The sequence below is a fragment of the Muscardinus avellanarius genome (assembly GCF_963383645.1).
Source record: "Muscardinus avellanarius genome assembly, chromosome: 16".
NCBI classification, from domain to species: domain Eukaryota; kingdom Metazoa; phylum Chordata; class Mammalia; order Rodentia; family Gliridae; genus Muscardinus; species Muscardinus avellanarius.
The window spans coordinates 52,877,317-52,905,071 of NC_137802.1; the positions used below are offsets into that span (position 1 = coordinate 52,877,317).

The 27,755-nt window shown below is 46.5% G+C and overlaps 2 protein-coding genes across 2 annotated transcripts; one reads left to right on the plus strand and one right to left on the minus strand.

Moving 5' to 3' along the window:
- Positions 1 to 284: 284 nt before the first annotated feature.
- Positions 285 to 7,262, minus strand: PTGES3L (prostaglandin E synthase 3 like; the record flags this gene model as incomplete). Its single annotated transcript, XM_080714074.1, has 7 exons — positions 285 to 320; positions 1,216 to 1,269; positions 3,776 to 3,865; positions 6,441 to 6,539; positions 6,638 to 6,704; positions 6,785 to 6,898; positions 7,255 to 7,262. The coding sequence occupies 7 exons, from the start codon at positions 7,260 to 7,262 to the stop codon at positions 285 to 287; spliced, it is 468 nt and encodes a 155-aa protein (XP_080570200.1).
- Positions 7,263 to 7,827: 565 nt separating this feature from the next.
- Positions 7,828 to 27,506, plus strand: RUNDC1 (RUN domain containing 1; the record flags this gene model as incomplete). The annotated part of the gene is made up of 5 exons (XM_080712839.1): positions 7,828 to 8,325; positions 19,225 to 19,383; positions 20,973 to 21,171; positions 25,475 to 25,594; positions 26,641 to 27,506. The coding sequence occupies 5 exons, from the start codon at positions 7,828 to 7,830 to the stop codon at positions 27,504 to 27,506; spliced, it is 1,842 nt and encodes a 613-aa protein (XP_080568965.1).
- Between the last annotated feature and the right edge of the window lie 249 nt (positions 27,507 to 27,755).

A 27,755-nucleotide genomic window follows, 5' to 3' on the forward strand; every position in this document is an offset into this window, starting at 1 on the left:
AAACTCAAATAATCAAGCAGCTCAGAGGTTGCGCACCAATCAGCAGAGAGTCAGACACCCCAGCGGGCTAGCCCAGGCCCTGCCTTCCAATGCAGCACCACGGTCAAGTCCACGGGAGGTGTACACTGTGAAAGGAGACCCTGAAGAAAGAGCTTCTGGAAAAGCCCAGGGACTCAGAGAACCTTGGTGCACAAGCAAAGGGCTGACAAGGGCCCAGGCCACCGCTTTTCAGAGCAACAGAAGGTAAGCTCCCGCCTCCTCCTGGGCTCAGCTGTCACAGAAAGTTAATTACTTGCTGCATCGGCGCTGTCAGAATCATCCTAGGGGGAGAAAGAAAGACAGGGCGCCTGCAGACTCTCAGAGAAGGAGCATTTCTACCCACTCATGCTGCTCTCCCACCTACTCTCCGTATTCCCTCCTGTGAGTTTCTAAAGCACACTTCATAGGAGGCTATGACGGATTTTCACTTTGGGTAATAAAAGAAACCACTGGAAGTCTATCATGAATCACTCAGTCACATAATCCTCATTGATGCTACTGCTCCTACAGCGGCAAAGATGCTCTCCAGAGGGCCAGGTCTGCTTTAGGACAGGGAAGTAGAGGGGGCCATGGGAGGAGGGTCTTGCTGGAGTTTTCTAACATATGACCGCTTCTGTCAAATCCAAATTTTGGTTAATATGCACAGAGAACAACTGTATACTGGGGACTGGGACAGGAGCTTTCTGGTGTATTTTATTATTTTTTTAAATTAATTTTTTTATTAGTACATTGTATTTATACATCATAATGGGGTGAAAAACTTGTGTGGGCATAAATGCACACATCACCCGGCCAGCCCCCACCCAGTCCCCACCTCACTCCCTCCCCACCCCTCCCTCCCATGCTTGGTTTAGTGTTTGACTTCGATATTTTTTATTTATTATTATTATTATTATTATTACTATTATTATTATTAATTTGCTGTACTGGATATGGAACTCAAGGGCATTCTACCTCCGAGCTATGCCCCCAGCCCTATTTTTTATTCTTTATTTTGAAACAGGGTCTCACTGAGTTACAAAGAACCTAAGTAGCTGAGGCTGGCCACGAACCTTGATCCTCCCCTTTTAGCCTCCTGAATGCTAGGATTACAGGCATGCACCACCAAGCCTGACTGGTGTGTTATTTTTAAGGGCTAAAAAGAGACCTTTGGGTGGAGGGAAAGGCCTTACTTACATCCAGGTCGTCCATAGCAGGTGGCGGTCTCTTGGTGCTGACCTTATTCAAAAGCTAGTGGGGAGAGAAAATAGTCATAAGACAGAAGGAGGGGAGGGGAGAGCGATCTGAATATTTATGGGCCCCAGGAGAAGGGTCCCGGCCATACCCAGCGAGCAAACGTGCCCATCTTCAAAGTCCCTACCCATCACTGGAATGCACTGGAAAAAAAGTAAATTGATCCTCTTCAGGTTTTTTTGTTTGTTTGTTCTGATTTGGTTTGGTACGGTAATAGGGATTAAACCCAGGGGCATTCTGTCTCTGAGATGCACCCCTAGCCCTTTTTATTTTGAAATAGAGTCTTGCTAAATTGCTGAAGCTGGTCTCAAACTTGAAATTCTTCTGTCTCAGCTTCTCAAACTTTCAAATACTGAGATTACAGGCATACACCACCATGTCCAGCTTTGATACCCTCCATAAAAGTCATTTAAAATGGGGTGTGGTGGCACACACTTGTAATCCCAGTACTGAGGAGGCTGAAACAGGAGAATCACAGGTTCAAAGCCAGCCTCAACTACTTAGTAAGGCCCTCTGCAACTTAGTGAGACCCTGTTTCAAAATAAAAAATAAAAAACAGGGCTAGGGGTGTAGCTCGGAGGTTGAATGCCCCTGGGTTCCAGCCCTAGACCCACACACATAAAAAAAAAAAAAAAAATAGGGCTGGGGGTGTAGCTTGGAGGTAGGATGCCCCTGAGTTCCATCCCCAGTATCTCACACACACATATACAAAAAAAAAAAATCAAAATAGCCGGGCGTGGTGGCGCACGCTTGTAATCCCCGCGCTTGGGAGGCAGAGACAGGAGGATCGCGCAGGTTTGAAGCCAGCTGCGTGTGCGCTGGCTTAGGAGACCCTGTTTCCAAATAAAAATGTAAAAATAGGTCTGGGAGTGTAGCCCGGAGGTAGAAGGGCTTCCAGGAACCCCAGTACCACCCAAAAAAAAAAAAAAAAATCAAAGAAAAAAAATAGGGCTGGGGGTGTCATTTGGAGGTACAATGCCTCTGGGTTTCATCCCCAGTATTGGAAAAAAAAAAATGAGGCTGGGTGTAGCTAAAAGGTAGAATGCCCCTGCGTTCAATCCCTAGTACTAAAAAAAAAAAAAAAAAAAAAGAATAAAAAGTAGGGCCGGAAGTGGTGGCGCACACTTGTAATCCCAGCATTCCATAGGCTGAGACAGGAGGATCACAGTTCATGAATAACCTCAGTTATTTAGTGAAGTCCTTTGCAACTCAGTGAGACCCTGTTTCAAAATAAAGAATAAAAAATAGGGCTGGGGTGTAGCTCGGAGGTAGAATGCCCCTGGGTTCCATCTCCAGTACTCCCAAAAAAAAAATTAGGGCTCTGGGTGTAGCTTAGAGGCAGAATGCCCCTGGGTTCAGTAACCAGCACCACACACACACACACACACACACACACACATACACACAAAGAACACACACAGAAGAGAGAATTACAGAGCTATGGGAAGAGGTTTTGCCAAATTTGTTCAGAATACAGACTCGACACAATATAGAAATTGAATCTATGAGCCAGACATGGTGTTTCATGCCTGTATTCCTAGTACTTGGGAGACTGAGACATGAGGATTGCAGGCTCAAGGACAGCCTCAGCAAGTAGTGAGACTCTCACCAACCTACTGAGACTCTGTTTCCAAATATGAAATAAAATTAGAGCTGGGCATGGTTTTGCATGCCTATAATCCCAGTACTTGACTGAGACAGGAAGATCACAGGTTGCTGGCCAGCATCTGCAACCTCATGAGGCCCTCTACAGCTTAGTGAGATCCTGTTTCAAAATAAAACATAAAAATAGGGCTGTGGGTATAGTTGGGAAGTAGAATGCCCCTGGGTTCAGTCCCCAGTATTGCAAAAAAATTAATTAAAATAAAATGTTTTGGGCTGGGGACATAGCTTAGTGATACAGTGCCTAGCACACACCAGGCCCTGGGTTTGATCCCAAGGACTGCAAAACAAAACAAAATGCAAATGTCTCTTCAAGGTAGTTTTGCCAAGCATAGTTGTGCACACTTGTAATCCCAGTACTTGGGAAGCTGAGACAGGAGACTCACAGGTTCAGAGCCAGCCTCAGCAACTTAGCAAGGCTCTTAGCAACCTAGTGAGACCCCGTTTCTAAATAAGAAATAAAATCAGGCTGGCGGGGTATAGCTTGAAGGTACCACGAGAAAATAAATAAATAAATAAATAAATAAATAAATAAATCAGGCTAGGGGTGTAGTTCAAAGGCAGAATGCCTCTGGGTTAAATCCTCAGTACAAGAAAAAAAAAAAGAAATTATATACATATATCTATGTATATAATTTCACAAATATCCATTCCTCTCATCTCCACTAAATAAACAATTCACAAAATATGTAAACAGTAATAGCACCAATGACTAACCCATCCAGGGAACCTTCAGTCAACATCTCTTCCTGGCCCTAATGACAATTCCCCAGTGAAATGTGGAAGATGACACAAGAAAGAACCATGATGGACAAAAGACAGCAGGTCCTGAATCTCCTACCTCTGCATAATGTTCCACCTGGGCCAGTTCCATCTCTTCATCCCCTTCCCAGTCTCTCCAGTTATCGAAGTCCACAGATAGCCACACTGGCTGCAAGGGGAAGCAGAAACACATGGGAAGAGCGTAGGCAGGAGGGGCATGCTTGGTGGTAAGTGTCAACGGGGTATAATCTTCCCAGGAGCACCCCTTTTTTTGCGGTTCTGGGGATGGAACCCAGGGGCATTCTACCTCCAAGTTACACCCCCAGCCCCATTTTTTATTCTTTATTTTGTTTATTTATTTATTTTTTTTTTTTTGGTGGTACTGGGGTTCCTGGAAGCCCTTCTACCTCTGGGCTACACTCCCAGACCTATTTTTACATTTTTATTTGGAAACAGGGTCTCCTAAGCCAGCGTGCGCGGCTGGCTTAGAACCTGCGCAATCCTCCTGTCTCTGCCTCCCAAGCGCGGGGATTACAAGCGTGCGCCACCACGCCTGGCTTTATTCTTTATTTTGAAACAGGGTCTCACTGAGTTGCAAAGGGCCTCACTAAGTAGTAGCTGGTGTCTGCAAACTGCAATCCTCCTGTCTTCAGCCTCCCAAATGCTGGGATTTCAAGCATGTGCCACCAACACCCCTTTTGACCACCAGAAACCTACTAGACACCAAGGACAATACCAGAAATGATAGGTAACAACAACAAAAAAAAGCATAGAAGTCCTGCCCTTTGAGGACCAAACTGTCTAAAATACTTCTGGAAGCCAGGCGTGGTGGCACATGCTTATAATCCCAGCGCTTAGGAGGCTGAGACTGGAGGATTGAACAGGTTCGAAGCCAGCCTCAGCTACTTAGTGATGTTCTCAGCAACTTAGTGAGACCCTGTTTCCAAATAATGTATAAAATAGGTCTGGGAGTATAGCCCGGAGGTAGAAAAGTCCCTGGGTTCCACCCCAGTACCATAAAATAAATAAATAAATAAATAAATAAATAAATAAATAAATAAATAAAATACCTCTGGAAATATAACTATATCATAAAGCATCACATAGAAATCATCCAAACAAAACAGACAAGCTACATTCCCTGGAACCAGATGCACTCTGTTGAAGCCAGTATTTCAAAGTCCCCACATTTATTCAGGGAAGACATTATTCACACATTCATTGAACAGTATTTACTGTGCACATACGATGAGCCAGACTCTGAGCTTGGCATCGGGATGATAAAAATGCTCAAAACACTCTTCCAGCCATCAGAAAGAACGTGGGGAAGGGAGATGTAAATAAATCTTTGTAATACAGTGTGGAAAGTATGGTGGTAGGGGTTCTGCAGGGGATAGTATGGGAATACAGAAAGGAGTTAGGGGAACCTAGGCTTCCTGGAGCAGCAGGGCCTTGAAGGGCATGCAAGGGTTACATGGTAAAAGTAATGATGACGGTGGCTTTCCAGGAACAAAGACAGTTAACACGGAGCTACACCCCCAGCTCCTCGATGTGATTTAGATCATATTAGGAGCAATGCGGAAGATGGATTGGGGGTGGAGTCGAAAATATGCAATAAACATCGCAAAAAACCTTGATGGTGAGGTCTGACCTAGGAAGAAATGAAGTAATGGATTCAAAAATATTTAGGAGGAGCTGGGCGTGGTGGCGCATGCTTGTAATCCCAGTACTTGAGAGGCTGAGACAGGAGAATCGCTGGTTCTCAGCCAACCTCAGCTATTTAGTGAAGCCCACCACAATTTAGTGAGACCCTGTTTCAAAAAATAAAAAAATAAGCTGGGTGTGGTAGCACATGCTTGTAATCCCAGTACTTGGGATTCTGAGACAGGAGGATTTGGATTCTCAGACAACCTCAGCTACTTAGTGAGACCCTCTACAGATTAGTGAGACCTTGTTTCAAAATAAAGAATAAAAAAAATCAGGCTGGGGTGTAGCTCAGAGATTCAATCCCCAGTACCAAACACACACACACAAAAACAAATAAATAAATAAAAGAATAAGCCAAGCATGGTGACACACGCCTGTAATCCCAGCATTTGGAAGGCTGAGACAGGAGGATTGAGGTGCATGGACAGCCTCAGCTACTACTTAGTGAGGCCCTTTGCAATTCAGTGAGACTCTGTTTCAAAATAAAGAACCAGCCGGGCGTGGTGGCGTACGCTTGTAATCTCTGCGCTTGAGAGGCTGAGACAGGAGGATCGCACAAGTTTGAAGTCAGCCTCAGCTACTTAGTGAGGCTCTCAGAAACTAGTGAGACCCTGTTTCCAAATAAAATATAAAATAGGTCTGGGAGTATAGCCTGAAGGTAGAAAGTCCCTGGGTTCTGCCCCAGTACCACCAAAAACAAAAACAAAATAAAGAACCAAAAATAGGGCTGAGGTTGTAGCTTGAAGGTAGAATGCTCCTGGGTTCTATCCCCAGTACCGCAAAATAAATAAATAAATAAATAAACAAATAAATAAATAAATAAATAAATAAGGCTGGGGGTGTAGCTCAGTAGAATGCCCCTGGGTTCAATCCCCAGCACCCCACACACACACACACACACGAATTATGTAGGAGGTAAAATAAGCAGGATTTGGTGAGTTACTGAAAAATGGCTGGAAAGGAGGTAAGGGCAATCCCAGAGCTGAGTTGAGTACCTGTGTACCTGGAGAGGGAACAGGCCACCCCCACATCCTCACCTTGATATCCTCCTTGGTGAGCCGAGGCCAAGCCACCTTCTCCTTCCATTTCCTCACAAAGCAAGTAACGGAGCGGCCAGAGCGCTTATCCTGGGAGTCCTGCCAGAGACAGTCTCATTCTTAAGAGTTTTAGACTGTATCTCCAGCTCCCTGGGCAGCTTTTCCACCCAGCCCTTACTGTCCCTCCCCACTCTCACCTTGGAGTTCACTTTGGCATAGAACTCAATCTCGTTGTACAGCTCCACTCCATCACCATTCTTGCAGCTGAGGAGATAATGAAGCTGAAGCGATGTGGGAGACATCGTGGGGGGGGGGGGGCATCAGGCAAAGGGGAAGTGCCTTACCTGAAGACGATGCGGTGATCTTCAAGGAGCACACGAACATCGGTACTGTCCTCAACGCAAAACTCCATGAACACATACTTGGGCCTGTCGTACCACAGGGTCTTGGCATGCTGCCTGAAGAGGAGTGGAGGTGAGGTTCATAGGGTGGGGGAGCAAAGACTGAGGGCAGGGGAGAAAGATGGAGGGAGCGAAAGATACAGGGATGCCTGGTGCCACCGTCCTGTCAAAGTGCCGCTAAATGAAACAGAAGAGGGCGCAAAGGAGTGAAGGGAGCGGGTGGATGTGGTGAAGTCAACCTGGGGAGGATCCAGAGCACAAGACCAGGGAGGTGGGAAGTCAGAGGGGGGACATTCAGGTCACAACTCTCCTCACCCCACGGTTACAGAGACCTAGGGTCTGGGGCTCTCTTAGGGCCTCACAGAACCCGGAGCGCGCAGGGGTGGTGGGAGTACCACCCCGGAAACACTCACCGTGCCATGGCGGCTCCAGCTGCCCAGTGGCATTTGGAGTCCAGGCAAGGGCCTCTATCTTTAGATCCCGGGGACGCCCCCGGCAGCTGCCTCTCCTTATATGGTCAAGGGAAGGGTTTAGAGCGAGAGGAACTTCCAGACTAGGGATCAGTACTCTGGAGGGACTCTGAGACAGGTTAATCCCGGCAGCCCTTCATTTCTCCGGGTCCCAAGAAATGTATAGATGAGGAAAAAAGTCCATTGAACAGCCAGGACCAGGGCAAGGGGCTACCCTAGACTCGACACACGGAAACATATCCCAGCCTCATTCAACTGTTTCTCCAAAGCTCAATACTTTGTGCCTAATTTAGAAATAGGCGCTCCAAAAAAAAAAACTGTCCAGACCCTGTCTACTGAATAAAAAGATTGCCCGGAATAAAGTCTCTTGGCACGCTGTCATTGAATCCCGGCGACCTGCCCACCGGGCCGCCGGCCCCGCGAGCCCCGCGAGCCCCGCCCACGCCCCGGGACGCCGGCGCGCCGTTGCCATGGCAGCAAGGGGCGCGCCTGACGTGCGCGGCGTTTCCGGAAAAGATGGCGGCCGTGGAGGCTGCCGCGGAGCCGCTAACGGGGGAGGTGGCCGTCGGGCCGAAGGCGAAGGACGAAGAGGAGGAAGAAGAGGAGTCGCTGCCGCCGTGCGAGGCGGTGCGCTGGGCCCCGGTGGGGGCGGTGGCCGAGGCCGGGCCTGGGGCGGCTGCGTTTTCCGAGGAGGCCGCGGCCGAGGACGCCGGCGCGGCCCCGGGCTCCCCGCCGGACTCTCCGGGCCGGACGCTGCGGCGCCTGCGGGCCGAGCGGCGGCGGCTGGACTCGGCTCTGCTCGCGCTGTCCTCGCACTTCGCGCAGGTGCAGTTCCGCCTACGCCAGGTGGTGCGCGGGGCGCCGGCCGAGCAGCAGCGCCTCCTGCGCGAGCTCGAGGACTTCGCCTTCCGCGGCTGCCCGCACGTCTTGGGCTACGAGGGGCCCGGAGACCCCACCGGCGACGACGGCGACCGGCTGCCGGGGGACCGGCCACGCCTGCGGGGCGAGGAGCAGGTGAGCGGCCGGCGGGGCCCCGAGGGATCGGGGAGTACCGGGGTTAGGTGAGCGGCGCGGTTGACGCGGACCGACGCAGATAGAAAGGGGAGAAACCGACCCCACGGATGGGGCTGGGGATGTCGGAGACGAGGAGACTGGAGACAGATGTGCAGGGCAAGAGCACGAAGAGGCCTGGGAACTGGGGTCTGAAAGATGTACACCGGCGCTGTAGAAAGACAGCGGCCGTGTGATGTGGCAGTGATGAGCGGAGTGCCGAGAAGACAGCAGCGCTGCTCCCACTTACTTGCCCACGCCTTAGAAAGTAAAGTCCTGAGCACCTTTGCCGAGGAAGCCCTCTAACCGCAGGGATGAGGAGATGACAAGGGAACGTAAAGTGAGTTCTTCTAAAGCGATTTTTTTTTTTGAGGGTCTAGGGATGGAACCCAGGGGCATTCGACCTCAGAGCTACACCCCCTGCCCTGTTTTTTATTCTTTTTATTTTGAAACCGGGTCTCACTGAGTTGTAAAGGGCCTCACTAAGTAGCTGAGTCTGTCCGCGAACCGCGATCCTCCGGTCTCAGCCTTCCAAGTACTGGGATTACAAGTGTGTGCCACCATGCCTGGCTTTAATTTTTATTCTTTATTTTGTACAGGATCTGACTAAGTTGCAGAGGACCTTACTAAGTAGTTGAGGCTGGCTTTGAACCTGTGATTCTCCTGTTTCAGCCTCCTCAGTACTGGGATCACAAGCGTGCGCCACCACGCAGGGCAAAAAGCGAAAATTTAAATTAGTTCCTATGCTTTCCTGGTATCTAGGTAGTCTTTAATCTTTTTTTTTTTTTTTTTTTTGGTGGTGGTGGTGGGGTGGAACCCAGAGGCTTTCTACCTCTGGGCTATATTCCCAGACCCATTTTATATTTTATTTGGAAACAGGTCTAAGTTGCTGAGAGCCTCACTAAGTACCTGAGGCTGGCTTTGAACCTGTGCAATCCTCCTGCCTCAGCCTCCCAAGTGCGGGGATTACAAGCATGTGCCACCACGCCCGGCTCAGCCCTATTTTATTTATTTTTACTTGAAAACACAGTTTCCAAACATTAAGTAGCCGAGAGCCTCCATAAGTTGCTGAGGCTGATTTCGAACCTGTGATCCTCCTGTCTTGAGCCTCCCAAGTCCCAGGATTACAGGTGTGCGCCACCACCCAGCTTAGTCCTTAATCTTTATACCCTATTCTCAGGGTGAGAGCTTTGGTAAACATAACAGTCTCTATATTTTGCTGAGGCTGACCTCAAACTTGTGGTCTTCCTGTCTGTGCTTAGTCCTGTGTGTCTGTTAGGGGGTACTGGGGATTAAGCCTGGGGTATTTTACCTCCAAGCCACACCCCCAGCCCTATATATATATATATATATATATATTCTTTCTTTCTTTCTTTCTTTCTTTTTTTTTTTTTTTTTTTTTTTTTTGCAGGTCTGGGGATGGAACCCAGGGGCATTCGGCCTTCGAGCTACATCCCCTGCCCTGTTTTTTATTCTTATTTTGAAACAGGGTCTCACTAAATTGGGGTGGGCCTCACTAAGTACCTGAGGCTGGCTGCGAACTGCAATCCTCCAGTCTCAGCCTCCCAAATGTTGGGGGATTACAAGTGTATACCACCATACCCGGCTTCTATATTTTATGATATTTTGTTTGTTATTATTATTTTTGGGGCAGTACTGGGGATGAAACCTAGGGGCATTTTACCTCCAGGCTATACCCCCAGCCCTATTTTTTTAATTCTTTTTTTGTTTATTTGTTTTGCAGTACTGGGGATGAAACCCAGGGGCATTCTACCCCAGCCCTATTTTTTTTTCTCTATTTTTGAAACAGGGTCTTACTGAGGTGCAAAGGGTAGCTGAGGCTGTCCACAAACAGTGATCCTCCTATCTCAGCCTTCCAAATGCTAAGATTACAAGCATGTGCCACCACACCTGGCTATTCTTTTACTTTGAAACAGAGTCTCACTAAGTAGCTGAGGCTGGCCTCGAACCTGAGATCCTCCTGTCTCAGCCTCCCAGTACTGGGATAACAAGCGTGTGCCACCACACCTGGCTTCATAGGCAGTCTCTAATCTTTACACCTTCTTATCAGGGTGAGAGCTTTGGCAAACCCAGCAGTCTCTTAGTAACTGGAAAAAACAGGACTCTTGATTACATAAATGTCCTGACACTCATATTTTCAAACTGCTCCCCCATCCTGCTTAATAACTAGCTATGTTGGCTTATAATTTGAGGGTTTAAGAGGCTGAGAGAGGGGGATAATAAGTTCGAGGCCAGGCCAGGCAACTTAAGTGAGACCCTGTATCAAAAAAAAATAAGCTGGGCATGGTGGCATATGCTGTAATCTCAGCATTCAGGAGCTGAGACAGGAGGATCGCGGTTTACAGACAACCTCAGGTATTTAGTGAGGTCCTTTGCAACTCAATGAGACCCTGTTTCAAAATAAAGAATAAAATATAGGGCCGGGGGTGTAGCTCAAAGGTAGACTAGCCCTGGGTTCCATCCCCAGTACCACATAAATAATAAATAAATAAATAAATAAATAAATAAATAAATAAATAAAGTAAGTAAGTCTTGGATGTAGGTTGGAGGTATAATGCCCTTGAGATCAATCCCCAGAACCAAAATAAACAAAATAGATATTTTGAATGAGGTCTTCTGTTAAGATGGATTCAATTTGCCTGCGCTAAGAAGCAATGAAGCTATGTATACCACACCAAGGAAAAGTTCCCTAAGGGAAACTTCTGGAAGCGCCCAGATGTGGGTAGTTTGGTGGAGGTGTTGAGATACACTGCCTTTTCACCTTTTACTCTTTAAGTTACAACCCGCATGTGACTTTCTTCCCACTCACATTGGTTGTGGCCAAGAAAATGTATCAGTCAATTTATATTGACTTATTTTAATCAGAACTGTTGCCAGTGCAATCCTGTATTTACTGTTCCACCTTCTCTTCACATACCTACAGCTCCTAGCACTAGGAGCAGCCACTGCAAATTGCCAGACTTAAAAGACTAAGACAAGCCCGGTGTGGTGGCGCACGCTTGTAATCCCAGTATTTGGGAGACTGAGACAGGAGGATCATGCAGGTTCGAAGCCGACCTCAGCTACTTAATGAGGCTCTCAGCAACTTAGACCCTGTTTCCAAATAAAATATAAAATAAGTCTGGAAGTATGGCCTGGAGGTAGAAAAGCCCCTGGGTTCCATCCCCAGTATATATATATATATATATATATATCACACACACACACACACACACACACACACACACACACACACAGAATTACTGTGGCCAGGTTCAATTCACAAGAAACAACACTGAAGGTTCTTTGTGGCGTGGCACTCTCTTTTCATGTTTTGATTTCACTTTTTCCACCAAGCCCAGCTCAATTTCGCTTTCAGAAATACTTTAACACTTGTAAGTGTGTGTGTGTGTGTTTGTGTGTGTGTGTGTGTCTGTGTATAGTGAATTGCCAGGTTTGAGCCACCATACCTGTAATCCCAGTACTTGGGAGGCTGAAACAGGAGACTTATAAGGTTCTAAGCCAACCTCAGCAATTTAGTGAGACTCTGAGCAACTTTATAAGACCCTGTGTCTTAATAAAAAAATCAATAAAATAGGCACCATGGTGCACACCTGTAATCCCAGTACTTGGGAGGTTGAAACAGGAGGATTATAGGTTTTCAGCCAGCCTCACAATTTAGTGAGGCCCTCCACAACTTAGTGAGACCTTGTTTTCTTTATTTTTTCTATCTTTTTTTTTTTTTTTTTTTGTGGTACTAGGGGTGGAACCCAGAGGCTTTCTACCTCCGGGCTACACTCCCAGACCTATTTTATATTTTATTTGGAAACAGGGTCTCACTAAGTAGCTGAGGCTGGCTTCAAACCTGTGTGATCCTCCTGTCTCAGCCTCCCAAGCACAGGGATTACAAGCGTGCGCCACCATGCCTGGCTCAGCCTTGTTTTCAAATAAAAAATAAAATCAGTCTTATGGTTTAGCATGGCGGTAGAATACCCGTAGGTTCAATCTCCAGTACCCAAATGAAATAAAATAGAAAAATAGAGTTGTGGGTGTAGCTCAAAAGTAGAATGTCAGCCGGGCGTGGTGGCGCATGCTCGTATCCCAGCAGTTTGGGAGGCTGAGACAGGAGGATCACGGTACGTGGCCAGCCTCAGCTACTTAGTAAGGTTCTTTACAACTCAGTGAGGCCCTGTTTCAAAATAAAGAATAAAATTAGGGCTGGGTGTGTATCTTGGAGGTAGAATGCCCCTGGGTTCTATCCCCAGTAACACACACACACACACACACACACACACACACACACAGTAGAATGTCCTTGTGTTCCATCGCTAGCATCACCAAAAAAACAAGAAAAAAAAAAGTGGATATACCTAATAAGCAGTGTAATTTCATGTACATACATTGACCTGCAAATAGTACCTGCAAGGAGACAACAAATGATTTATTTATCAGTTTCATTGTTGGCAGTGCTGGGGATCAAATCCAGGGCCTGGTGAATACTAGGTAAGCACTTATAACTGAGCTACATCCCCACTTCCCCTAGTTTTTTTTTTTTTTTTTTTTTTTTTATGTGTGTGGTACTGGAGATTAATTAAACCCAGGGGCATTCTACCATTGAGCCATGCACCCCAGTTTTTAAAATTTTTTACGAATGTATGTATGTATTTTGTGGTTCTGGCGATTGAGCCCAGGGGCATTCTACCTCCGAGCTACACCCCCAACCCTATTTTTTATTCTTTATTTTTTGTTTTTGGTGGTACTGGGGTTCCTGGAAACCCTTCTGGCTCCAGGATATACTCCCAGACCTATATTTTTATATTTTTATTTGGAAAGAGGGTATCTTAAGCCAGAGAGGCTGGCTTCGAACCTGCGCGATCCTCCTGTCTCCACCTCCCAAGTGCAGGGATTACTCGTGTGTGCCACCACACCCAGCGTTTATTCTTTATTTTTAAACAGGATCTCACTAAATTGCAGAGGGTCTTACTTAAGTAGCTGAGGCTGGCTGAGAACCTGGGATCCTCCTGTCTCAACCTACCAAGTACTGGGATTACAAGCATGCACCATCATGCCCGGCTCAAACCCTATTTTTTGTCTTGAAACAGGGTCTCAGTAAGTTGTAGAAGATCTTCTAAGTAACTGGGGCTGGCTAAGAACCTGTGATCCACTTCTCTCAACCTCCCACATACTGAGTTTACAAGGTGCACCACCATGCCTGGTTTGTTTGTTTTTGTGTAGGAGGGATAGAACCCCAGGGACCTTCACCTTCAGGCTGTACTCCCAGCCTTATTTTATTTTATTTATCTGGAAACATGATCTTGCTAAACTGCTAAGGCTGGCTTCAAAACAGTGATCCTCCTATTTCAGTCTCCCAAGTATTTAGGATTACAAGTGTGCATCACCACACCCAGCTTATTTATTTATTTATTTATTTATTTATTTATTTATTTATTTATTTTTGCAGTACTGGGAATGGAACCCAGGGGCATTCTACCTCCAAGCTATACCTCCACCCTTTATTTATTTATTTATTTATTTATTTATTTAGTGGTTCTGGGGATGGAACCCAGGGGCATTTGACCTCCAAGCTATATCCCTTGCCCTGTTTTTTATTCTTTATTTTGAAACAGGGTCTCACCAAGTTGTGGAGGGCCTCACTAAGTAGCTGAGGCTATCCTTAAACCGCGGTTCTCCAGTCTCAGCCTCCCAAATGCTGGGATTACAAGCGTGCGCCACCACGCCCAGCTTGTTTTTATTTTTTGAGACAGCATCTTACTAAGTTGCCAAGGCTGACCTTGAGTTTGTGCTCCTCCTGTCTTAGCCTCCCAAATACTAGGATTTCAGGAGTACACCTAGCTACCTCCAACTTGCGCCAGAATTCACTGTTCTTTCCTATTAATTTTTTTTTTTTTTTTTTTTTTTTTTTTTTTTTTTTTTTTAGTGGTACTGGGGTGGAACCCAGAAGCTTTCTACCTCTGGGCTATACGCCCAGACTTTTTTTTTTTTTTTTTACTGGGGTTCCTGGAAGCCCTTCTACCTCCGGGCTACACTCCCAGGACCTATTTTTATATTTTTATTTGGAAACAGGGTCTCCTAAGCCAGCGCACACGCAGCTGGCTTCAAACCTGCGCGATCCTCCAGTCTCTGCCTCCCAAGTGTGGGGATTACAAGCGTGCGCCACCACGCCCGGCTCTCCCAGACCTTTTTTATATTTTATTTGGAAACAGGGTCTCACTAAGTTGCTGAGAGCCTCACTAGGTAGCTGAGGCTGGCTTCGAACCCGTGTGATCCTCCTGTCTCAGCCTCCCAAGCGCGGGGATCACAAGCGTGCACCACCATGCCCGGCTTTCCTATTAATTTGTGTGCCAGCCAGGTGTGGTGGCACATATTTGTGATCCCAGTACTTGGGAGGCTGTGACAGGAGGATCACAGCAAGTAGGGAGACTCATTAACTTAGGCTCTGTTTCAAAATAAAAATAAAATAGGGCTAGGGGTGGAGCTCAGAGGTAGAATGCTCCCCCCCTTTCAATCTGCTACCAAAACAAAACACATTTATTTGCCCACACTCCAGCAAATATTACAATATAATATTACCATGGCAAGAGCGAGATAGCCATGAACAGAGATTCAGAATTTATGTCTGGTTCCTTTCTTCTTTGGCTTCATAAAGTTGGGATATAGTAAAAACAGAAATAAAAACTATTTCTCCAGTTCTTTCTCTCTTGGCTACTTAAGTAGCTTTCTCCAGTCAGAATTCACTGTGTGGGATTTGTCATCAGTACCTAATTTAATTGAATAACATCCAACAACTCAGTACTGAGAACTCATCCTATGCTGAACACTGCACTGGGCATCAGTGATTCATTCAGCATCAGTGCCCTGCCTTAAGGAACTCACAGATAAGGAAGACCATCATGATAAACACTGCAATGTGACGGGAGCTAGAGTAGGAGTGTGCACAAAATACAGAAGACGGAATGATTCATTCTGCTTGGAGAAATCAGGCAGAACCTTAGAGGAGACACAGGTCTTTATGAAGTAAGAAAAGGGGACAGGATGCTAAGAAAATACAGTAACATCGGAAGATTGGAGAGGGAGTATCCTAAAGAAAGACCTATTTGGGTTGAATAAGCTAAAGCAAGAGGATTGCTTTTTAAAACTTGAACAGAAAGTTAATTTGCTTTTCATTTGTTCTTTCTCATACCTTACTTCTGGAGGCCTTTGTAAGTACCATTTTAAGGTTAAATCTAATACTATTATAGATTTCTAGTTTAAAATGCTTCCATGTAAGCCTGCCGAGGGGTTAGGCCGGTGCTGGGGCCAGCGAGGCCAGCATCGGAGCCTGCCTTGAGGCAAGGCCGGTACTGGGGCCTCGAGGCCAGGATAAGAGCCTGCCGAGGGGTTAGGCCGGTGCTGGGGCCAGCGAGGCCGGCATCGGAGCCTGCCATGAGGCATGACCAGTGCTGGGGCCTCCGAGGCCGGCATCGGAGCCTGCCTAGAGGCAAGGCCGGTACTGGGGCCTTGAGGCCAGGATAAGAGCCTGCCGAGGGGTTAGGCCGGTGCTGGGGCCAGCGAGGCCGGCATCGGAGCCTGCCTAGAGGCAAGGCCGGTACTGGGGCCTTGAGGCCAGGATAAGAGCCTGCCGAGGGGTTAGGCCGGTGCTGGGGCCAGCGAGGCCGGCATCGGAGCCTGCCGTGAGACATGGCCAGTGCTGGGGCCTCCTAACCCGGGAACGGAACCTGCCGAGGGGTTAGGCTGGTGCTGGGGCCAGTGAGGCCGGCATTGGAGCCTGCCGTGAGGCTAGGCCGGTGATGGCACCTCCAAGGCCGGGATTGGAATCCTGCCAAGGGGTTAGACCGGTGCAGGGGCCAATGGCCAGCATCGGAGCCTGGCGTGAGGCAAGTTCACTCCTGCGGCCTCCAAGGCCGGGACCAAAGCCAGCTTAGGGGTTAGACCGGTGCAGGGGCCAGCGAGACCAGAACTGGGGCCTCCCATGAGGCAAGGCCGCTGCTTGAGCCAGCGAGGTCTGGATCAGTCCACTGAGTAGCCAGGCCACTACTGGGACCATCAAGAGTGGGATCGGTACTTGCAACGCAGCATGCACAGAGAAATATCGCAGAAAATATAAATCAGACGCTTCTCTTAATCAGCAATAACTAGGAGGAAAAGGGTAACAGGAAGAGGTTGAGCTATAGAAAGGGCCCTATAGTGAAGCAACTAATGTGACCAATCAGAGGGTATGTAATGCTGAAGGACTGAGCCTCTTTAAAACGCAGGAGGTACATAAACAAATGTATCAAAGTAAATCACCAAAGAAGCGTGGGATGGAGGGAGGGGGAGGGAATGGGATGGGGGCTGGAGGAGGGCTAATTGGATGATGTGTGCTTGTATATCCTCTCAAGTCTTGTACTCCAATGTGATTGATATATAACTACAATGCACCAATTTAAAAAATAAATTAATAAAAAAAAAGAAAACTGAAAAATAAAATAAAATAAAATAAAATGCTTCTATGTAAACCAACTAAGGTGGCCTGCGCTTATGATCCCAGTACTTGGGAGGCTAAGACAGAATCATAGGTTCAAGGATTGCCTCAGCAAGTAGTAAGACTCTCGTGCACCTAGTGGAACCCTGTTTCAAAATAAAATAAAGCTGCCGGGCGTGGTGGCGCGTGCTTGTAATCCCAGCTCGGGGGAGGCTGAGACAGGAGGATTACACAGGTTCGAAGCCAGCCGCGCGCTCTGGTTTAGGAGACCCTGTTTCCAAATATAAAGTGTAAAAATAGGTCTGGGAGTGTAGCCCGGAGGTAGAAGGGCTTCCAGGAACCCCCAGTACCACCAAAAAAAAGTATTTAATCTGAGCATGATAATACACATTTGTAATCCCAGTATTTGGGAAGGTGAAACAGGAGGATCACAGGTTCATAGCAAGCCTCAGCTACTTAGTGAGGCCCCGGCAACTTAGACCCAGTTTCAGAATAAAGAATAGGACTTGGAGTGTAGCTCAGAGGTAGAATGCGCCAGGGTTCAATCCTCAGTACCACAAAAATATTACTTTAAAGTTTTGCAGTGCTGAGGATGAAATCTAGGACTCTACTACTCTACTACTGAGCTATACTCCCAGCCCCAGCTTTTTTTTTGGGGGGGGTGGTACTAGGGTGGAACCCAGAGGCTTTCTGCCTCCAAGCTATACTCCCAGACCTATTTTATATTTGGAAACAGGATCTCACTAAGTTGTAGAGAGCCTCACTAAGTAGCTGAGGCTGGCTTCAAACCTGTGTGATCCTCCTGTCTCAGCCTCCCAAGCGTGGGGATTACAAGCATGTGTCACCACCATGCCTGGCTGCTTCTTTGGTTTTAATAATCCAGAAAGGCAAGGAAGAACCAGTGTCCAAGAATATAAAACCTTACCACCCTAAAGAATTGTTAATAATTTCAGTGGTACCTGATAACCAAGAGTGAGAAAAGAGTTACTTCTCAAGTAAACTTACCAGACTTTAAAGAGGGTGGTAGGGGCTAAGGTTGTAGCTCAGTGGTAGAGTACCTAAGGCCCTAGGTTTTGGGGTTTTGGCCTCCCCGGCAGTGCCAAAAAACCCAAAAACTTTCTTACCCCACCATTTGGCTTTTAGGTGTTTTTCATTATCCCTGGCACCTGCAGTTGATTGTTTTGATTTTGTTGAAGCAGCCTGTAATCTGATTGAAGGGTCTTTGAACATTAAGAAAACAGGCTATAGGTTATAAAGCTTTTCTCTACTTTACCCCCCCATGTTCTCCTGCAGAATTTGGTTGGACAGGTATTCAGGAGTTACTCTGGTGGTTGTAGAGGACGGCGTGTTTAATTCCTGGGACACTGTCTTGGCTAAGATAAGTTGACTCCACCTTAACTAGACTTTGAAAAACAAAAGGCTTTTTTTTTTTTTTTTTTTTTGCCATGCTAGGGATCAAACTTTGGGTCTTGCCCATGCTAAGCAAGTCCTCTACCACTGAGTTATAGCCCTACTTTTTTTTTTTTTTTTTTTTTCAATACTGGAAATGGAACCCAGGAGCATTTTACCTCTAAGCTCACCCGGTCCTATTTTTTAGTCTTTATTTTGAAACAGGGTCTCACTGAGTTGCAAAGGGTCTCACTAAGTAGTAGCTGAAGCTATCCTTGAACCAGAATCCTCTTGTCTCAGGCTCCCAAATGCTGGGATTACAAGTGTGCGCCACCACGCCCATCAGCCCTACTTTCTTAAAGAAAATACATCTAACCAGGCATGGTGGCACATGCCTGTAATCCCAGTACTTGGGAGGCTGAGAAAGGATCACAGGTTCAAGGACAGCCTCAGCAAAGTAGTGAGATCCCGATTCAAAACAACAACAACAACAAGGGCTGAGGGGTGTAGCTCAGGGATAGAATGCCCCTGGTTTCATCTCCCATATATACACAAAAGGAAAATCCACCTATAATAAACTTCCTCACAGCTGGGCGTGGTGGCAAGAGCCGGTAGTCCTAGCTACTTGGGTGGGGTATGTGGGAGGCAAGAATAGCACTTGAATCCAGAAGCACAAGAGCAGCCTGAGCTACATGCCAAGACTGTCTCAGAAATCAAATTGACAGGGATGAATTAATTATATTTACTTTTGAACCTATCTTGTGAATTGAGTATTTTATTTGCATTAGTTGGAAACATTTTCTACTTTCCTGCTCAGTACTGGCTCGAGAGTTTGTGTTGCAGTGTTGGGATGGGACCCAGGCCCTCACCAATGCTAGCCAAGTGCTCCACCACTGAGCTATACCCCCAACCCAAGAAGATTCTTAATGTACGTAACGAAGATTCTGAATTACCTTTTCTGTGAAATATATCCAAGCATTTTCTCATTTTAGAGTGAGCGGGAAAAACAAGAGCGTCTGGAAACACAAAGGGAGAAGCAGAAGGAACTGATCCTGCAGCTCAAGACCCAGCTCGATGACCTGGAAACGTTTGCCTACCAAGAGGGGAGTTACGACTCCCTGCCGCAGTCCGTGGTCTTGGAAAGACAGCGGGTGAGTTGGCTCAGAGGCCTCACCACTGTGCAAGGGGACTTGGCCCTGCCAGCATTCCCAGGGCAGCCTTACTAAGAATCACTGTTGGTCCAAATCAAAGGAATTTTTTTGCTATTACATAAAACTTTATTTACACATGAAAAATATGGGATATCTGGATTCTAAATTATCTCTAATAATGCCAGTAGGAAATTTTGTCTCTGATGCTTTGATGTTTTATAGAGATTGTCTTTTAATTGTCCTGATTAGAAATTAAAAGTGAAAAGTTTAGAAATTAAAATTTAGTAACCCCAGCATTTGGGAAGCTGAGACAGGAAGATCGTGGTTCGAGGCCAGCTTCAACTACTACTTAGTGAGGCTCTTTGAAACTAAGTAAGAGCCGGGCGTGGTGGCGCACGCTTGTAATCCCAGCATTTGGGAGACAGACTGGAGGATCGCAGTTCGCTGACAGCCTCAGCTACTTAGTGAGGCCTTCCAGAACTTAGTGAAACCCTGTTTCAAAATAAAGAATAAAAAATAGGGGGTGTAGCTCAGAGGTTGAATGCCCCTTGGTTCCATCCCCAGACCCGCAAAAAAAAAAAAAAAAGAAACTTAGTGAGACCCTGTTTCAAAATAAAGAATAAAATATAGGGCTGAGGGTGTAGCTCGGAGGTAGAATGTCCCTGGATTCCATCCCTAGTTCTGGAAAAAAAAAATTTCATCCTGGTGTGGTGACCCAACCTTGTAATCCCAGCTTTAGGAGGGTGAGACAGGAAGGTCATGGTTCACAGACATAACCTCAGCTACTCAGTGAGACCCTTTGCAACTCAGTGAGACCCCATTTTAAAAATAAAAGAAGTTGGGCATGGTGGCGCACACTTGTAATCCGGAGGATTGCATTTCGTGGACGGCCTCAACTACTTAGGTCCTCCGCAACTTAGTGAGACCCTGTTTCAAAATAAAGAATAAAAAATTGGTCAGGGGGTGTGCTCAGAGGTCAAATGCCTCTGGGTTCCATCCCCATACCTGCAAATAAATAAATAAATAAATAAATAAATAAATAAATAAATAAATAAAATGAGTCAGGCATGTTTGCACACACTTGTAATCCCAGTATTCAGGAGGCTGAGAAAGGAGGATCGCTGCAGTTTGCGGCCAGCCTCAGCTACTTAGTGAAGCCCTTTGAAATTCAGTGAGACCCTGTTTCAAAATGAATAAAAAAAATAGGGCTGGAGGTATAGCTTAGAGGTAGAATGCCCCTGGGTTCCATTCCCAGTACCACAATAAAAAAAAAAGGATAGAAGAAACTGGGCATGGTAGAGCACATTTATAATCCCAATACTTGGGAGGCTGAGATAGGAGGACCATGTAGGTTCGAAGCCAGCCTCAGCTATTTAGTAAGTCTCTCAGCAACTTAGTGAGACTCTGTTTCCAAATAAAATATTAAAAAAAAAAAAATAGACCTGGGAGTGTATCCTGAAGATAGAAAGCCCCTAGGTTCCATTTCCAATACCACACACAAAAAAAAGGATAGAGGCCTTGTTTCGATTCTTCCTTTCTAATCTCCTTGAGATTTCCACAGGGTGTGTTCATTGCTTTGATCGTGACAGGTGATCATAGATGAGTTAATAAAGAAACTGGACATGAATCTGAATGAGGACATTAGTTCCCTGTCTACTGAAGAGCTCCGGCAGCGTGTGGATGCAGCAGTGGCTCAGATTGTCAACCCAGCCCGAGTGAAAGAGCAGCTGGTGGAGCAGCTGAAAACCCAGATCCGAGACCTGGAGATGTTCATCAGCTTTATCCAAGGTCAGAGGCGGGAGTGGGACAGAAGGGCACACTGATGTCATAGTATTTATTCTGAGTGCTAGTACCTAAACGTGCCAGGGTTTTGTTGTTCTTTTGGGTTGTTGGTTGATTTTGGTACTAGGAATTGAACCTAGGGACATTCTACCTCCCAACTGTACCCCCAGCTCTTTTTATTTTTTTTGTCTTAAAACAGGATCTCACTAGGTTTCTTAGAGTCTCACTACATTCCTGATGCTATCCTTGAACCTGCAATCCTTCTGTCTCAGCCTCCCAAGTTCTGGGATTATAAGCATGTGCTACCATGTCTGACTTTTTATTTTGAAACAGGGATTTGCTAAATGCCAAGGGTCTCACTAAGCTGCTGAGGCTGTCGTCAAAACTGCAATCCTAGCCGGGCATGGTGGTGCACACTTACAATCCCAGTACTTGGGAGACTGAGACAGGAGGATCTCACAAGTTCGAAGCCGGCCTCAGCTACTTAGTAAAGCTCTCAGCAACTTTGTGAGACCCTGTCAAAATTTAAAAATAGGTCTGGGCCAGGTGCGGTGGCTCATGCTTCTAATCCGAGAATTTTGGAGGCTGAGACCGGAAGATCGTGGTTCGTGGACAGCCTCAGCTACTTAAGCCCTTTGCAACTTAGACCCTGTTTCAAAATAAAGAATAAAAAATAGGACGGGTGTAGCCAGAGTTAGAAGACCATTCCATCCTCAGTATTACAAAGAGAAAAAATTTACAGTCCTCCTGTTTCAGCCTCCCAAGTATAAATGTGCACCACCATGGACATCTTATTTGGGTGTTTTATTTTGTTTTGTGGTGCTGGGGATTGAACCCAGGTACATTCTAATTCCGAGTTATACCCCCTAGCCCTTTGTATTTCTTTTTTTTTTTTTTATGGTACTGGGGGTGGAACTCAGAGGCTTTCTACTTCCAGGCTATATTCCCAGACCCATTTTATACTTTATTTGGAAACAGGGTCTTACTAAGTTGCTGAGAGCCTCTCTAAGTAGCTGAGGCTGGCTTCGAACCTGCACGATCCTCCTTTCTCAGCCTCCCAAGCCTGGGGATTACAAACGTGCGCCACCACGCCCGACGCCCCTTGTATTTTTTATTTGGAAACAGGTCCTCACCAATTTGCTGAGAGCCTCATGAAATTGCTGAGGCTGGCTTTGAACCTGTGATCCTCCAATCTCAGCCTCTCAAATATTGGGCTTACAAGCATACACCACCATAACTGGCTTTTTTTTTTTTTTGCTATACTGGGGATTGAACCCAGGGCATTCTACCTCTGAGCTATACCCCCAGCCTTATTTTATTCTTTATTTTGAAACAGGATCTCACTAAGTTGCAGAAAGCTCAAGTTGCTGAGGCTGACCATGAACCTGCAATCCTCCTGTCTCAGCCTCCCAAATACTGGGATTACAAGTGTGCACCACCATGCCCAGCGTTTTTGGTTTTTTGTTTGTTTGTTTTTTTCTTAAGACAAGTTCTCACTGTATTGCCCAAGCTGGTTTTATTTTTTATTTATTTATTTTTGTTGTTGTTGTTGTTGTTTTTGTGGGTCTGGGACTGGAACCCAGGGGCATTCGACCTCCGAGCTACACCCTGAGCCCTATTTTTTATTCTTTATTTTTAAACCAGGTCTCACTGAGTTGCAAAGAGCCTCACTAAGTAGCTGAGGCTGTCTGCGAACCGCGATCCTCTGGTCTCAGCCTCCCGAATGCTGGGATTACAAGCGTGCGCCACCAAGCCCAGCTTCTTGGCTGGCTTTAAATTCATGTGCTCAAGCAATCCTCTTACCTCAACCTCACAAGTAGTTAAGAATACAGACCTTTAGGCCTGGTTAAGGATTTTTTGTTTTGTTTTGTTTGTTGTTGTTGTTTTGTTTTTGTTTTTCTTTTTTTGTGCGGGACTGGGGATTGAATCCAGAGGTATTTTACCTTTGAGTTACACCCCAAGCCCAATTTTTTATTTATTTTTTATTTTGAAACAAAGTCTCATTAAGTTGTAAGGCCTCACTACACTACTCACAAAGTATCCCTAGCTAAGGCTTTTTTTTTTTTTTTTTTTTTTTTTGGTACCAGAGATGGAAGCCAGGGGCATTCTACCTCTGAGCAGCCCTATTTTTTATTCTTTATTTTGAAACTGGGTTTCAAGTTGGGCGTGGTGGCGCATGCTTGTAATCCCCAGCATTCGGGAGGCCAAGACCAGAGGATCGCGGTTCGCGGACAGCCTCAGCTACTTAGTGAGGCCCTCTGCAACTCAGTGAGACTCGGTTTCAAAATAAAGAATAAAAAATAGGGCAGGGGGTGTAGCTCAGAGGTAGAATGCCCATGGGTTCCATCCCCAGACCCGCAAAAAAAAAGAAACTGGGTTTCACTGAGTTGCAAAGGGCCTAAGTAGCTTAGGTTGGTTTTGAACCAGATCCTCCTATCTCAGCCTCCCAAATGCTGGAATTACAAGTGCTTGCGCCACCATGCCCGGCTTATTGACCTCTTTAGTCTCACTCCCCTATCTAGAAAATGATGAATCATGCTTCATTTCTTTAGCAAATATTTATCAAAATCCAGGCATGGTAAGCCGGGTGTGGTGGCCCGTGCTTGTAATCCTAGCATTTGGAAGGCTGGGACAGGAGGATCACAGCTGTCCAAGGACAGCCTCAACTACTACTTAGTGAAGCGCTTTGTAACTCAGTGAGACCCTGTTTGAAAATAAAGAATAAAAAATAGATCTGAGCCGGGCGTGGTGGCGCACGCTTGTAATCCCAGCATTCGGAAGGCTGAGACCTGGAGGATCGCGGTTCACGGACAGCCTCAGCTACTTAGTGAGGTTCTCTGCAACTCAGTGAGACCCGGTTTCAAAATAAAGAATAAAAAATTGGGCAGGGGTTGTAGCTTGGAGGTAGAATGCCCCTGGGTTCCATCCCCAGACCTGCAAAAAAAAAAAAAAAAATAGATCTGGGGGGGAGGGGTAGCTCGGAGGTACAATGCCCCTGGATTCCATTCCCAGTACTGGGGAAAAAAAAAAAAAATCCAGGCATGGTGGCACAGATTTATAATTCCAGTATTTGGGAAGCTGAGACAGTAGGCTCACAGGTTGGCAGCCAGCCTCTGCAACATAGTGAGACCCTGTTTTAAAATGAAGAATAAAAAGAGCTGGAGGTGTAGCTCCGAGGTAGAATTCCCCTGGTTTCCATATCCAGTACTGCAATAAAAAATAAAACTTTTTTCTTTTTTTTTTTTTTTTCCGGGGCTGGGGCTGGAACCCAGGGGCATTCGACCTCCGAGCTACACCCCCTGCCCTATTTTTTATTCTTTATTTTGAAACAGGGTCTCACTGAGTTGCAGAGGGCCTCACTAAGTAGCTGAGGCTGCCCGCGAACCGCGATCCTCTGGTCTCAGCCTCACGAATACTAGGATTACAAGCATGCGCCACCATGCCCAGATAAAAAAAAAAATTTATCAAGCCAACTTCAACATGCCAACTTGCAACATTTTATTGCAATGAAATAAGATTTTGTAGCCAGGCGTGGTGGCGCACACTTGTAATCCCAGCATTCAGGAGACTGAGACCAGAGGATCGGGGTTCGCGGCCAGCCTCAGCTACTTAGTGAGGCCCTCTGCAACTTAGTGAGACCCTGTTTCAAAATAAAGAATAAAAAAACTAGGGCAGGGTGTATAGCTCGGAGGTCAAATGCTCCCGGGTTCCATTCCTAGACCTGCAAAAAAAAAAAAAAAAAAAAAATAGATTTTGTAAAAATTTTGTTATAAAGCCAGGCATAGTGGCACACACTTATAATCCCAGCATTCAGGAGGCTGAGACTGGAGGATCGTGGTTCATGGACAGCCTCAGCTACTCAGTGAGGTCCTCTACAACTTAGTGAGACCCTGTCTCAAAATAATGAAAAATAGGGCAGGGGTGTGGCTCAGAGGTCGAATGTCCCTGGATTCCATACACAGACCTGAAAAAAAATTTTTTTTGTAGGTACTATTAAATGTTATTTTTCCTTTAAAAATCTGCCCTAAAGGCTAAATAAGCCGGGCATGGTGGCACACGCTTGTAATCCCCGCACTTGGGAGGCTGAGACAGGAGGATGACACAGGTTCAAAGCCAACCTCAGCTACTTAGTGAGGCTCTCAGCAACTTAGTGAGACCCTGTTTCCAAATAAAATAGAAAATAGGTCTGGGAGTATAGCCCAGAGGTAGAAAGCCTCTGGGTTCCACCCCCAGCACCACCAAAAATAAAAATAAAAATAAAAAAATAAAGGCTAAATAAGCATGTCATGTTTGTAATTTCTGACTACAGATGAAGTGGGAAGCCCCTTGCACACAAGTGGGGGACCCTGTGAGTGCAAGACCAGTGGGAAGACAGGAAATGGCTCCCCCAGCACAGGCAACAGCCAACGGCCTCCAGGAAGCAGCAGAGGTAAGTGTGGCTTCCGGAACAGGCAGGCCTGTGGAGCCTGGAAATAGACTGGTGGTTGCTTACATCTTGGGAAGAAATGGGGAATGGGAAATGCAAATGGTGCAGGATTTCTTTGGGGGATGATAAAAACATTCTAAAATGAATGGCAGTAGTGTTTGCATAACTCTGAATAAACTAAAAACCTCTGGGGTCAGTGGTTTAGTAGAGTGCTTGCTTAAGGGCCTGGGGTCCAGTACCAAAAATCACAAAACCACTGAATTATACACTTTTTTTTTCTTTTTGGTTGTACTGGGGATAGAACCCAGGGGCTTTCTACCTCTAGGCTACACTCTCAGACCTCTTTTTTTTTTTTTTTTTTTGTGGTACTCGGAATGGAACCCAGGGGCATTCTCCCTCAAGCTACAACCCCAGCCCTATTTTTATTCTTTATTTTGAAACAGGGTCTCACTGAGTTGCGAAGGTTCTAAATAGCTGAAGCTGTCCGCGAACCACAATACTCCTCAGAGTCTCAAATGCTGGGATTACAATCTCAAATGCTGGGATTACAGTCTCAAATGCTGGGATTACAATTACATGCCCGGCGCAGGAATTGTGCATTTTATTTATTTATTTGTTTGTTTATTTATTCATTCATTTATTTATTTGCGGGTCTGGGAATGGAATTTGACCTCCGAGCTACAACCCCTGCCCTATTTTTTATTCTTTATTTTGAAACCGGTCTCACTGAGTTGCAGAGGGCCTCACTAAATAGCTGAGGCTGTCCATGAACCGAAATCCTCTGGTCTCAGCCTCCCGAATGCTGGGATTACAAGTGTGCGCCACCACGCCCGGCTCGGAATCGTGCATTTTAAATTAGTAAATTTCATGGTATGTAGATTTTTATCTTTATACAGATCTTTTATTAACCAACTATATCTTAGGTGGCACTTGCCTTCACTTGGCTCCAATACTATGGTTCAGAAGCAAGATTTTACCCCCCTTGACTTGTTGAACGTACTTTGCCATGTGAGCTCTTGCTGATGAGCCATTGTCTCTTTTCTAAACAGTGAAGACAGAAGATGTGAAGAGGGTCCGGGAGACGGGGCTTCACCTGATGCGGCGAGCGCTGGCCGTTCTCCAGATCTTTGCCGTGAGCCAGTTCGGTTGTGCCACGGGCCAGATCCCTCAGTCCCTGTGGCAGAGGGACCAAGGCGACAGAGACTACTCCCCCTTACTGAAGAGGCTGGAGGTTTCAGTGGACAAAGTGAAGCAGCTGGCCTTGAGGCACCAGCCGCATGACCACGTCATCACCTCTGCCAACCTCCAGGACCTCTCCCTGGGAGGCAAGGACGAGCTGACCATGGCTGTGCGGAAGGAACTCACGGTGGCTGTGAGGGACCTGCTGGCCCACGGACTGTACTCCTCCTCCCCGGGGATGAGCCTCGTCATGGCCCCCATCGCTTGTTTGTTGCCAGCCTACTCCTCAGCCCCCGAAGCCATGCACCCCTGGGAGCTCTTTGTAAAGTACTACCATGCTAAGAATGGCCGTGCGTACGTGGAATCCCCAGCCCGGAAGCTGTCCCAGTCCTTCGCCCTGCCTGTTATAGGTGGCAGTGCTGTGACCCCCAAACAGAGCCTCCTGACCGCCATCCACATGGTACTGACAGAGCACGACCCCTTCAAGCGCAGTGCAGACTCCGAGCTGAAGGCCTTGGTGTGCATGGCCCTGAACGAGCAGCGCCTAGTGTCCTGGGTGAACCTCATCTGCAAGTCAGGGTCCCTCATCGAGCCCCACTACCAGCCCTGGAGCTACATGGCCCACACAGGCTTCGAGAGTGCCCTCAACCTGCTCAGCCGCCTCAGCAGCCTCAAGTTCAGCCTCCCCGTGGACTTGGCCGTGCGCCAGCTCAAGAACATCAAAGATGCCTTTTGATGAGAAAGTTCTCACCTTAGACCAGCGCCCTGCTCTGTAGGGATAGATGTGTTAGTCTTCTAGAATAAAAGCAGGGGGTCGGAGCAGGGGTTAAAGACAGTTTTCTTAGACCCCGCTTAGGTGGTCAGCCAAATGAATACAAAATCTGTTTTCTCCTCCAATTTAGCATACTAGAAAGATGTGCCAGAAACTTTTATTAAAAAGGTTTGCCATAGCCGGTCATGGTGGCCCATGCTTGTAATGCCAGCA